We start from the raw sequence: 14,269 nt of genomic DNA on the forward strand, positions 1-14,269 counted from the left end.
TTAGACAGTGGCAGCAGTCTAAATGTGGTTTCTGAAAGTTTTGGAAAAAGGGCAAGAGTCAAGCCAAAGAAGCACGCTCAACCATACAAGGTCTCCCTACTTAGTAGTGCTAGACTTGAGGTAACATCCAGGCATCTAGTTCCAGTGACTTTACACTCCTATTTGGACGAAATTTGGTGTGATGTGATACCCCATGAATTCTTTGATATTTGATAAGCCCCTAATAACCAAGGTGTACAAGCGAAGGAATAAGAGGGAGTACGCAATATCACCTACAGCTGCTACAAGGTATCTAAATGAGGAGAAGACAGATGGCAGCATCCAATTGGACAGCAACCACTAACCTGCTGTAAACAGAGGAGCAGAAGGAACAATCCAGGGTGCAACAGATGAGTGGCTGATTGTGTAAGAGTTTGTTATGCGTAGGAGTTTGTTAGAATTCAGGGAGTATGTAAGGGAAGAGGAGGGGAGGAAGAGAGGGGGGGGGGAGAAAAGGAGATGCAAGCGAATGCTTGAGGAGAGGGTAACCCATGGGGAATGGCCTAGCCATTGGGATGGACTTGTTCATCAAAGCTCTATGTAGTTTCTCTTTATTTCAGAAGTTCTTATCAGTTAGTAGTATCGGTCTGTATTCATCAGTTATATCCAATCAGGGAAGCTTGATGAAATCGACTATATCTCCAATATTATTATGCTGTTTGGCTGATCTGAATTCATAGTTTTCTGGTGTTATTTGTTTCTGTTGTTGAAGTTTATCAGAGTTATTGAAAGAATAGAGTTATTTTGTTGCTGTCTTCATGGAATCTGTTGCCATGAATGATAATTTCCATTGCTGTCAGTAAGATTTTGGTGGTACTCAGACCAAGCTTGAGAGGGTCCTAATGAATAACAATATCATTCTGGAAGACCTTGTCTATTCAACTACTATGGCACCATCATTTGTAGTGAGAATAAATGTGTCTTTGAACATAGGGGACAGAAGATAGTATACTGCCTTTGAACCTATCTGAAGAAACCAAGAAGAGGCAAGCTATAAGAACGATGCAGAAGCACTCGAACCCTAGTGACCCCATGTTGATGGCTTAATGCAGTGTAATCGTCTAGAAGTCCATCCAGACTCCAAAGTATAGCAAGCCAAAGTCCAAGGAAGCATGAATTTGAAAAGAGGATTCCTAATTCATTGGGGATGAATGCTTTCAAAAGGGGGAAGAATTAATGTAAACTATTTCCAGGTACTACCAGGGGCTAGGGTTGCTTCTCTTAATTTTGGGAACCCTTATTTGAACTAGGGTATATTGGTAATTTTGCCAAATTTCGGGGTCTTAGGTCTAGGGTCCCAGTGAGTCTAGTTTGTTATCTAGACCCTAGATCTATTTTTGGTTTTCTTAATTGATTGTGTGTTTTGCAAATTAGTTGAGAGACCTTGTTTATGTTGGATTTTGAGTTTGTGATGGAATCCAATAGAATTGTCTTAGTCTTTTTTTTTTTTTTTTTTTTTTTTTTTTTTTGGGTAGAATAGAATTGTCTTAGTCATTGTAAGGGAACATAGACTCTTAGAATTTTAATTGGAGTCCTCTAGAGTATGTTATGAAAAGTTAAAGTTCTAGTTAATTTTTTCCCAATTTTTTGAGTCCTTTGTTTTTATTTTTTTTTGTGTTGTTGTTGTGGTTTTTGTTGTTGTTGTGTGTGTGTGGCTATAGAAGAAGCCTCCATTCTCTGTAAAATTAAGTTGAATTGAATAAAATTATCAGACTTTGGAGACAAGCAGGTCGTGGCTTCCTTGCAAGGGCCATGGCAGATTTAAAGTCTTTTTTCTTCTAGGAATAAAAATTTTAACCATTTCTCATGGGTTTGTGCTTTTGTAATAGTAGTATGATATATATATGCAGGCATGGATAGAAGCTAAGGTTTGGTGCACAACCCATAATTCTGTTTATGGATTGTGAAAACACTAAAAATAAGTTTGTAGACATTGGTTAACATGGTTTTCAAAGCGTCTACCTAGGCAGTAAGGCGGTTTTTCAACCGTCCTATTTGCCACCGGTTTGTTGACATGCATTTCTTTAGCTGCTTTTTTGCTTAATTGCTACCGCTTTGTTGCCTTGTGTGCCTTATTGCCGCCTAGACGCCAAAGTGATTGCTTTTTTTATATTTTGTACATAATAATATTTCTTTTTCTTGATTTGTGTTTTTCAATCAAATTTTATTCTACAAAGCCATATATGAATTTTAAAGTTAGTCATTTCGAAATCGGAAATCAATTAATCATTAGATGGACAAGGTACTTATTTGGCATCACACTAACATAGAGGTAGGTAAAAATGTGAAATTACTACTTTGATATTCATACTTATAATTTGATATAGTTCATAGTCATATATTATGATGCTTGATGAGATGAACTTATGTTTGTGTTCTTTTTTAGATAATCTTTCATAGTTACGATTTTTAAGTTTTTTTTTTGGTTGAATGTGATTTTTGAATGTTTGTTTAGCTTATAGTAGATATTTATCAATTTAAAAATAGTTGTATTGAAAACATTTGATCCAACAGCTTTGGTTGCCTTATTGCCGCCTAGGCACCTCTTTTTTGCCCAATCGCCTTGGCGGAGCCCCAACCTCTTTGGTCGCCATGCCGCCTTGACTACCATGTTGATTAATATTCTTCTTATACCATGGATAATAGCAAAAGAAAATTAAATCAATACCTACATAGGGAAAAAACAAAATGATGGGAGAGAGAGAAACATATTGGATAGAATCGGAATGACCTAACCCACTGCCACTCTTTTTTTTTTTTTTTTTGGGGGGGGGTTTATGGGTTGAACAAGCGATTTTTTTTTATATATTGGGGATGGGTTACATTATATACCATCATATGGAATTGAACCCACAACCTCTTCACTAAGAGGTGTTGTCTTACCAACAGAGCAACCATGTGATGGTGACTGCCACTATTGTTCGGAACATTTAAAGTCAATGAATTTATAAGTGATTCCATTAAAGCTTAAAAGAAAATTTTATAGGACCATTGTTCGACCAGCTATGATGTATGGTGCAGAGTGTTCGGTTGTTAAAAAGAATCATATAGATAAACTCAGTGTAGCAGAAATGAGGATGCTAAGATGGATGAGTGGCAAACCCAGGATGGATAAGATAAGAAATGATCATATTAGAGTTGGTCTGGGAGTTGCTCCTATAAGTGATAAGCTTTGAGAAAGTCATTTGAGGTGGCACGGCCACGTTCAACGGAGACCTATAAATGCCCCTGTACGGAGAAGTGATATAATCCATATTGAAGGAACTAGAAGAGCTAGGGGTAGACCTAAGATAACCTTAGGAGAAGTGGGGAGAAAGGATATGTATAGCTTAGGCCTTGTATCTAGCATGGCCTTGAACAAAACTGATTGGAGGGCAAGAATCCATGTAGCCGACGCCATTTAGTTGGGACAAGGCTTATTGTTGTTGTTGTTGTTGTTGAAGTTATAAGGGATTCCTATACTTACAGATAATTGCTAATAAGCCGCTTCTGAAACCGAAGCAGTTTTAGTACATCCCCAGTGGTGTTACTTTAACCGATAGTCGTCATGGCATTTAGGTGACCCAAGGTGTTGTGGGAAGGTCTGAATGCCTAGGCAGCTGGCTAGGTGACTCCTTGACCGTTATCCTTCAACAGTTCAACAAACGTTTGAAGAAAGTGATCGTCTTGAGTTTCACTTCTTTCAGGTTCTGTTGAACTCAAGATCCCGTTACAACATTTTTAATTGGATTTCAAAATTCTCTTCATTTTCTAGTTCACAATGAAATACAGCAGTTTTGACTCTATAGCTAATAAATTCGTCATTTGACACAACCTGCTAGTTGTCTTCCCATAGACATTCTATTCTCTCTACAAACATCATATCCAATGAATTAACTGTGCCTAGGTAAAATTGCTATGGAACTCTTTTAGGGTCCAAGTTTTCTGTCATAACTTGCCAAGTTTAATTGGTAGTAACGATTTAATTTATTATATATACCCCCGAAAAAAGAGTTCTTTTTTTATTAAACTTATTATGTGATTCATTCTGTTGTGTTCACTGTCCACTTTGAGCATGTCGGAGGGGGGAAAAAAGAACCAAAGAAAAGAGAGGATATGCCAACTCTCTTGCATTCTTTCCTCCAAAAGAAAACGTCAACATGTAAGATGCCCGTGTTGAAACAGTGCTGGTAGTATCTGTATAAATTCAAGGGCAATTCCAAAATATTCTCTATTTAGAATTGGCACTAAATTTGTCTCAGGAAAAATATACCTTGTTGCATTTCTTTTTCTAAAAACTAATTATTATTTTTTAAATTTTGAATTTCGGTAGCAATTTTTTGACACTGCAATTTTTTTGGTTCTTTTAGCTCTTCGCCCACTGGTTAGCAGTATCCCAGACCAAGTTGATGATAATCTCTTGTACTGGAAGCAGCCACCTGTGCAGCATGCATCATCTCAGGTTTAGCAATAGTTCTATTTCTACTTGCTTATCATTTTCTTCTTTTGATTACATATATATAATGTATTTAGGTCACATTTTAATTGTAATTGCAGATTGCGATCACATCATCTTCATCAGTGTATCGCCCCCTTCTTCATGCTTGTGCTGGCTATCTATCATCTTTTTTACCATCACATGTTTGTACTTCTCCTTTGCACACTGCAGTCATTTCTTTTCCCCTTTTCATTTGATTTGTCTGTGTGTTAAAATTAATCATCAATTTCAATTGCTCAACTGACATCACATACTCTTTAGCATCTCCTCCGTATTCAATTTGAGATTGAGATATTGTGACTCAGGAAATTAGTTGACCAATGTGGAAAGAAATGGTTTTCCATCACTAACTTGAACTGACACCTTCAGGTAAAATCAGCATGTGTTCTTATTGATCTTTGTCTGGGGCCGCTGGCACCATGGGTACCTACTATCATTGCAAAGGTTTGTTCTGCCTTACTGCCTTTTGTGATTCCCTACTGTTTTAGTAAGCGTGATTGATCCTGGTGTAGGTTGACCTGGCAATTGAACTTATGGAGGATCTTCTGGGAACAATCCAGGTTTGTATTAGTTATCCATTACACCTTCAAGTACTTAAAATTTTTTGACTCTTTTTCTTTTTGTTTTTTTCTTTTTCATCTAGCCATTCTTCTTGTTCATTATAGTTTGATGACTCTGAACTTGTGAAGTAGTTATGTGGTTTGTCTTATTAACTAGTAAGTTGGGAACAGTGTGTTTTCCTTATAAGAAATTTAGGTAATTAGGTAAAATGTATATGTTATTTCTATTTGATCAACTTTAATATTGGAGGCCTCTTACTATGCATGTTAAAATTATAATTGACTTTCACACATTAAGTTGCAGATCTCATCTTGTGGAATAGAGGAGTCTTGGGGCTTCTTAAAAACTCCTCTTTTTCTTTCCCTTTGAATTTTTAAAACAAGACTAGGTTTGGGTTTGTTGAACCAATGGCTTATAGTTGGTTCAGGATAAGATATTGCAACTAATACGATAATTTATGTGTTAGTAAATAGCAAGGTATTAAATTTGGCACCATGAAATATCACCGTTTCAGTCAATATTGAAACGAAATGGGGGTTGATATGAAAAAGCTCAAAATCTCAGCGAAATCTTGCCAAAATTTTGGCTAGATTTCACCTGGCGGTCATTTGTCGCTATAAAAAGGTTCATTTCTTTGAAATTTTGCCCTATTTTGAGTGAAATTTTGATAGTTTCTGATTTGGGTGATTTTGTACTCCCAAGTGCAATTTTTGTGATTTTGGAGTCCATCTTGGACATTTTTCACATGTTCTTTCATGGATCTTGCCGACAAACGTGTGCATCGGGTGTTTTGGCCCTAGCCCAAACTGCAAAGGAAATCTTGAGACCCAAAGTGATACGAGGCCTTTACTGGCAGAGGGAAGGTCATCGACAACAAAATGTGAAGCATGAACCTTACCCAATACATGGAAATAATATATGTTGAACACCGTGGGCTGATCTACGACTCACGGTGTTGAAATTTTCTTTTCGCAAAGTAGGGTGTTTTATTATTTTTTAGTGTGGGTGGGCATGGAAATAATATATTTAAATTTGTTAAAATTCATGTTCCAGCTTTTCAGTTTCACCTGCATACAGCTAGGCATGTGCCAAACAAGAACACCACCTTGGGTTAGGTTTTAGGTAAAAATTGGCCTCAAATTAGGCTGCACACTGAAAACTAGGCCAAAATAATCCCAAAAACTCATTGAAATCTGGGGTAAAAACAAAAAACAAAAATTCCTGCAAAATTTCAGTATATCACTCATCTCCCCAAAGCAGAACATTCACAACAATAAGGATTTTAAAGTCGTTTTGCTAGATTGCCTACGTCGACCAAAGAGAAAACCTCACCACTCTCACAGCTCACAAAGTGCTATCCTGTGCTCCCCCCCGTTTCTAGAAAATGATACTTTCTAGGTTATCTCACATAGACTATTCATAAGGAAACCTAAAACCCTAGCCCCCATATAAATTACAATTTTATCCATGTACAAGTAATTGACCCAAAACCCTCTTCCAATTACAAGTTCAACTAGATTATAATATTATGGACCTGCAAAATACAAGACACCCAAACCAGCAGGTAAACAATAATTGATGGAAACTACCTAGCAGGGGTTATGGCTGCATATATGATGACAATCCCCAGACCTTGCTGGGTCTTTCGTGCACATATTTATTATTATTAATTGATTGTGGAGAGTAATGTTTAATCCAGTAATGTATTAGGCTCTGTTTTGTTTTCTTTAAGCATCTTTTGTTTTTATCCACACATGGGAGAATCCATGCTGTTTCTTGTCTTTGAGTTTCCTTTCAAGTGTATGCCTCGTCTTGAGCACTAGTTATAAACTATGTTTTAAATATCTTAGTATATCCACAATATGAACCAATACGTATCTTATTTAGGAAAGCAGTATCATAAACCTTTTAAGTTGATGTGTTGTCAAATTAATCAGAATTATCAGATAATTGTCATTAAGATACCTTTTTTATTTTGTATCTTCTTTTTTTGTAGAATGATCATCAAGAGCATCAAGTTTTGTTTTAAGAATACGTTCCATGTGAATTGTCAATGTAGATCTAGCATTTTCAATGCTAGTGTTTACCGTGACCAGCTATTGGTGTAGGACTATAGGTCCAAATAAGTGCACATTGGTTTAAGTGGTCTACTTATACCCACAATGCTTTTAGCCTTCTGTAGAACGTTGGTTTGTTTAGCTTCTAGATAATAAGTTTGATTGTTGCCAAACTTAATTTTGGCTAGTTTCTTACCAACTCCTTAGATGCAATTGTATTAACTATTTTTAAGTTTTAATGCATTAGTAACACTGCATACTCTACAAAACTTCGGAAAAAAAACTTTGAATTGTCTATAATGATAGATCTTGCAATTATCTCATTTTTTCTAAATGCCGAGATGAGTTGAAAAGCGGAAATTTAGATATTTGCACCCTGTCGAAGTAAGGAACCATGGCAAAAGCCTGGAAAATCCAGTATCTCGGTCGAGATCTCCCTTTCGACTTAAATCTTGATCCAACCCCTATTCTAAATACCAGTCTTAACCTTGTTGAAGTATATACACTTGGGCTATTTGCTGTTCACGACACTATTCACGCGAACAGTAAAAAAAACTGTTTTACTATTCACGGTACTGTTCATGTGAACAATAAAATCTGTGTTACTGTTCACGTGAACAGTATATGCTAGTGATGCTACTGTACTTTCTATTTCTGATGTAGGAGTCTTGCTACATAAGTTTGGGAGTTTTTAGAAAGCATAGTTTCTATTTTGGTGTTAGTTTCTATTTTCAGAACTTTCTATTTTAGGAGCTAGGAAGTTATTAAAGCTGTAATTTTTTGTTTCCTTTTTTTAGAGGATAATTAATTGTCTCTCAATTTGTATTAGATTCATTAGAAGCTATAAATAAAAGGGCTCTGTGATTCTAGACTTTTAAGCAAGAATCACAAGCCTCTTCTACTAGTTCTTCATCTCTCTTCTCTTCTTCTTCTTCTCTCTTTTCTTTGTTCAAGTTCAGCTGCTTTTTGATTGTTTAATGCTTGTTTTCTAACATGGGCATCAGAGCATGTTTAATCAACTTAGGGACCGTTTTCTCTCTCTTGGCTGCCTAATTTTTTTCTTCTTCTTTCTTTCTTTCTTTCTTTTCTTCTTTTTTTTTTTTTTTTTTTTTTTTCTTATCTAGGGCAGCCCCAACCTTCGCTGCAGTAATTGTGCATGGCTGTCCTTCTTCTTTAACTTTTGAAGCACCAAGTATCTATGTATTAATACTACAAAAGGCCCTAAGCTTTATGGGGATATGTCTACCTATTTGATTCAATTGAGGCTGCTACAACCTTTTTTTTTTTTGTGTGCAAATCTGAAGTTCAATCTACACTATACTGATGTCTTGGGATTCCTCTTGATTCTTGCAAAGATATGCCCATAATTCGGATTGCAAGACCTAAGTATTGTCTTCCATTGTTTGCGCTATAAGTTCTGCTGCAAGTCGTATACTAGAACCCCTGTTTCATTGAATTTCTCAGTTCTGAAAATTTCTGCTGCTATTGTCTTGCTTTAGTACCACTTCTATCAAGATCTGTTAGAGTTTCAAATCTAGCACAAGTTTGCTGCTATGGTTTGAGATCTGATATTATCTGCTACTGCAGCAACTGTTATTGCACTTCTTCCGAGTGGATTGCTGCAACGACTACTGCAATTTTGAGATTCCAAGCTGGTTCAATATATATTTTTTTCCTGATCTAATTTGCTCCTGCCTAAGGGTTAGCGGTGGTCCAGAATTTTTTTCCCCCCTTTGGTGCACAAGACTTTGTCTTGTGAGACGATTTTCTGCTGCTTGATCAACTTTATTGGTGAATAATACACTGCTCTATGGCTGCTACTTTTCCTTCTTGGGTTTCTTTTGTGTTCATACTTAAGATGCTTGTCATTGGTCATCATTAATTGTCCACGTGTAATGCTACACGTGAGGGGGAGAATGGTACCTTATTCTATATCTACTCAAGATGTGCTGATGGATATTATTTGTGAAGATCTTTGCCCTCAACTTATGGCATTCTACAACAATATCATTACCTATCTGTACCTATATTTCCCTTTTACCTACCTATTTGATCTGTAGTAACCCATACTACCTTACCTACTTGGTCTGCAGTAACCTATACTGTCTTTTACCTTACCTACTTGGTCCGCAATAACCCATATTGTCTTTTACCCTACCTACTTGGTCCGCAGTAACCCATACTGTCTTTTACCTACTTACTTGGTCCGTAGTAACCCATACTACTTTACCTACTTGGTCCACAGTAACCTATACTGTCTTTTACCTACCTAGTTGGTCCACAGTAATCAATATTGCCTTTTACCTACCCATACTTTACCTATTACTTGCCTTCTTGCGAAGCATTTATATGGACATTGGAGTTGCAATTTTGAAGATTTAGCGTGGACATGTCTCCCTACTATGGGCATTATGTGGATAGTGCCTTTTGCCTACCTACAACTTGGCTTCTTGCGAAGCATTTATTTGGACTTTGGATTTGCAATTTTAAAGATTTAGCATGGACATGTCTCCCTACTACGGGCATTATGTGGATAGTGTCTTTGATCCTGCTATACTTATGGACTTTGTTCGTCTTCAACATCTTTGATTGTTCTCAATATTGGATGGTTCTATTGACATGAAGAATTAAAGTTTTTTTTTTTAAGTTGGTGTTGATTATCTCCTGGGTGAAGTTTTCTCAGTGTTTATCGACATCTGCCATTGCTACATGATTCAAGATTGGTGCTACATTTCAAGTGTATTCTTATTGTGCAAGCTGAAGTTTTCTTTGTGTACACTCCAGCTTGAGGGGGAGTGTTGAAGTATATACACTTGGGCTATTTACTGTTCACGACACTATTCACGCGAACAGTAGAAAAAACTGTTTTACTGTTCATGGTACTGTTCATGTGAACAGTAAAATCTGTGTTACTATTCACGTGAATAATATATGCTAGTGATGCTACCGTACTTTCTATTTCTGATGTAGGAGTCTTGCTACATAAGTTTGGGAGTTTTTAGAAAGCATAGTTTCTATTTTGGTGTTAGTTTCTATTTTCAGAACTTTCTATTGAAGTTACTAAAGCTGTAATTTTTTGTTTCCTTTTTCTAGAGGACAATTAGTTGTCTCTCAATTTGTATTAGATTCTTTAGAAGCTATAAATAAAAGGGCTCTGTGATTCTAGACTTTTAAGCAAGAATCACAAGCCTCTTCTACTAGTTCTTCATCTCTCTTCTCTTCTTCTTCTTCTCCCTTTTCTTTGTTCAAGTTCAGCTGCTGTTTTGATTATTTAATGCTTGTTTTCTAACAAACCTCAACGAGATTCCGATATTCTCACTTCCCACCTTGCTGGCTTTGCTAAAAAGTCTCTTTTGCTGGAATTATTGCCTGAGTTTTGGCCATAATACCTCCTGTCTTTGTCAACAACCCTCCTACAACATTCCTAACAAAGATTGAAGAGGTGAGTATCCGTATACACAGCGGTTTCAAACCTAGTTTAGAAGTCCTTTTAGACACAAGGTTACAAAACATGTTCACATGAAAACATGGGAGTCTTACTTATAAACATTGAGTTTTATCTTTTTTCTCTCAACACAGTCCAAACTAGTAGTTTCAAACTTGTCCTGTGGAATGTGTGATGTACAATATGTTGTAGTTGTTTGAGTTTAAACCTTAATGTATTCATTTATATCAAGTACACTCTGTAACAACCCCAGTTCCTAGGGCCAGGTGAGGCTCACATCACCAAGACCTTAGCTGGGCACGTGGCAGTTCATCTCAGTCATCAACGTGTTGATAGAGCAACAATTCACCTAAATATAAATATGTATAGTGTAAATAAAATTATGCAACTTGTTTGATCGCAAGACTCCTACACATAAATACAGTTCAAAGGGCTGACGTAATTACTTACAACCTTTACGCACTTAGTACATATATATCCCTTTGATAATAGAATAGTGGTCTAAGCCGGCTGTTAGTGCACATTCTCTTCCGCAACGAAGTAATCCTCCTCTCCTCGACTCGGGATAAGGGCTTCAGATGGGGTTTCTGTTCTTTCAGGTTTAGCACCATAGGCTAAGTCTGCTAGACTTGCATTCATTCCTCCGGTGAAGTTAGTCGATGGAATATCCCTGAGTTGTAATCCAAAAGAATAAAACTTCTATCCTTCAGGTAATTGTAGTCCATAAAATCTGAATAACGGTTACCAGAAAGAAAGGAAGTTCTTTTCCTCTACAACCTTGTTCTTGGGTAGTAGCACCCTTGCCTCTTCGTTGGATTTGGGAACTTGTAGAAATTTGCAGTAATGAGCTTTACTAGCCCAATAAGTGATATAGATAGCTTGCATGCAAACATGTATTATACATGTGATAGGCTTTCACAATTCCTTTAAATAAGACTTATTTCATAATCACGATAGCACTTCACCTTCTTCTCCGAAACCCTAACCCGCTTATCCCCCCGTTCTTTCCACTTATTCCTCTCCCCGTGTAGAATCACTACCACATCCCCGTAACACACTTATCTAAACCCTAATCTTAGTTCACCTCTTGAGACCCTATATTAGAATCCTGATATCCCCACTTTTAACCCTAGAAATTGAATCTGTGAAAACAGCGAGGTTCAAACTTAGTTTTCTTCAACCCTAAACCTACAATCTCTAGCCGCACCTACCCTATTCTTCCCTTTGCATCCTACTGGCCCTAAACAGGCTCCACTACCCCAACCATAGGGTTTGAGGGACTCTAGTCTGCCTGCTAAATTCAGTTGATTGATCCTCTAACTGGCCCACAATTTGGAGGCTGCATCGGCTGGACTGACTCTCTGTAGGAAGAAGACATTTAAATTATAACTTTGTAGATGTTGTGGTTGTAAGAGAGGCTGATATCTAAAGAATGGTGGGTGAAGAATACTGGGTTTTTTGGACAGGTTGGAGAATTTTAGGGGTTGTATTGTTAGCGTTTTTGTTCCCTTTCCCTCTTTTTATATAAGAAACAGTTTTTTTTTGGTTTCTATGCATTTTTTAAGTGTTTCTCGCTATTTTTGAGTGTTATAATCATCTTTGATTACAGAGGGAAGAAAACATTTCTCTGACAACCTAAAAAAAAGGGAAGAAATTTTGGGTTTTTAGGGTTTCAAAATATGAGGTTGTGTTTCGATGTCGAAATGACATGAATGTGTTTGTTGGGAGACGGTCTTCTTCTGCCTTTTCAAAAGAAGCATTCTTTTTTGTGGGCTTTTCAAAATGAGTTGAAAATTGTGCTAAAAAACTAGTTAATTTCAAAAATGAGGAAAAAAATAATAATGCAACAACAAGAACAACAACAACAACAACAACAACAACAACAACTATAAGCCTTGTCCTAACTAAATGGGGTCGGCTACATGGATTCTTGCTTTCCAATCAGTTCTGTTCGAGGCCATGCTAGATATAAGGCTAAGTTATGCATATCCATTCTCACCACTTCTCTTAAGGTTATTTTCGGTTTGCCCCTAGCTCTTCTAGTTCCTTCAATCTGGATTATATCACTTCTCCGTACAGGGGCATCTATAGGTCTTCTTTGAATGTGGCTGTGACACCTCAAACGACATCCTTAAAGCTTATCACTAATGGGAGCAACTCCCAAACCAACTTTAATATGATCATTCCTTATCTTAACCTTCTTAGTTTTGCCACTTATCCATCTTAGCATCATCATTTCTGCTACATTGAGTTTATCTATATGATTATTTTTAATAGCCCAACACTCTGCACCGTACATTATAGTTGGTCGAACAACGGTTCTATAGAATTTTAACTTTTAAGCTTTAAAGGAATACGTCGATCGCATAAAACCCCGGATGCACCTCTCCACTTCATCCACGCTATTTGAATTCTTTGGGAAACATCATCCTCTATATCACCTTTTTTATTTATGGATGAACCTAAGTACCTAAAACAATCACTATGAGGAATCTGCTTATCGTCAAGTTTCACCACCTCATCGTCTTCTCGATTATGACTAAAGTTACAAACTAGACATTCTGTATTTGTTCTACTTAGTTTAAAGCCTCTTGATTCCAAAGCTATTCTCCATGGTTCTAACTTGGTATTAATCCCCACTTGAGTCTTATCTATCAACACAATATCATTAGCAAAAAGCATATACCAAGGGACCTCGTCTTGAATGTTATTGGTTAATTCATCCATTACAGGTGCAAATAAACATGGGCTTAAAGTTGATCCTTGATGTAGTGCAACTGTAATTGGGAATCATTACTTTGTCCCCTCACTATTCTTACACTTGTCATTAAACCATCATACATATCCTTAACTATGTTTATATGTTTACTTGTAACACTTCTTTTCTCTAGTAGTTGCCAAATTAAGGCTCTAAGAACTCGATCATAAGTTTTTTCTAGGTCTATAAATACCATATGAAGGTCTTTCCTACACTCTATATACCATTCAATAAGTCTCCTAATTAGGTAAATAGCTTCTGTTGTAGATCTTCCAGGCATAAACCCAAAGTGGTTTTCCAAAATTGTGGTTGCGTGTGTCAAACTGTTTTCAATTACTCTCCCCCATAATTTTATAGTATGGCTCATCAGTTTAATGCCCCTATAGTTATTACAACATTGAATCACTTGTATTTTTGTAAATTGGAACTACGATGCTTCTCCTCCATTCATCTGGAATTTTTCTTGTGCTTATAATCTTATTAAACAACTTAGTCAACCAAACTAGCCCATGGGTTCGTAAGCTCTTACATACTTCTTTTGGGATTTCATCAGGACCTTGTGTCTTGCCTAGTTTCATCTATCTTAGTGCTTTCTTTTACTACGGACATTGAAATTTTTCGTATATATATCTGAAAATTGGTGCCTTCGTCAATGGCATAGTCGTCCAAATCACAGGTGCTTGAAGTATGCTCGTCTAGTAGACTAGAGAAATAGACATCCTGTCTTTTCTTAATGTCCTCATCATATACTGTTACTTTACCATCTCCATTTTTAATACATCTAACATGGTCAAGATCTCTACTCTTCCTATCCCTTATTTTATCTATCTTATAAATAGATATTCCCCTTTTTCGTGCCCAACTTATTGTATAACTCTTCATACTTCTTCTCACTTGCTTTTCCTGCAATTTTCTTAGCTTCATTTCTAGCC

The 14,269-nt window shown here is 36.7% G+C and overlaps 1 protein-coding gene across 5 annotated transcripts in view; it reads left to right on the forward strand.

Moving 5' to 3' along the window:
* Positions 1 to 14,269, forward strand: part of LOC149012070 (uncharacterized) — a 124,659-nt gene that overhangs the window by 52,522 nt on the left and 57,868 nt on the right. For all 5 annotated transcript variants that reach the window (XM_089157797.1, XM_089157798.1, XM_089157800.1 and 2 more), the window contains 4 exons: positions 4,389 to 4,480; positions 4,576 to 4,659; positions 4,886 to 4,960; positions 5,029 to 5,076. In XM_089157797.1, the coding sequence (XP_089013923.1) occupies positions 4,389 to 4,480; positions 4,576 to 4,659; positions 4,886 to 4,960; positions 5,029 to 5,076 (299 nt within the window). The remainder of the gene's footprint in view (positions 1 to 4,388; positions 4,481 to 4,575; positions 4,660 to 4,885; positions 4,961 to 5,028; positions 5,077 to 14,269) is intronic.

The sequence above is a fragment of the Hakea prostrata genome, chromosome 6, assembly GCF_041222555.1.
Source record: "Hakea prostrata isolate BN-2017 chromosome 6, UWA_Hpros_2, whole genome shotgun sequence".
Taxonomy (NCBI): Eukaryota; Viridiplantae; Streptophyta; class Magnoliopsida; order Proteales; family Proteaceae; genus Hakea; species Hakea prostrata.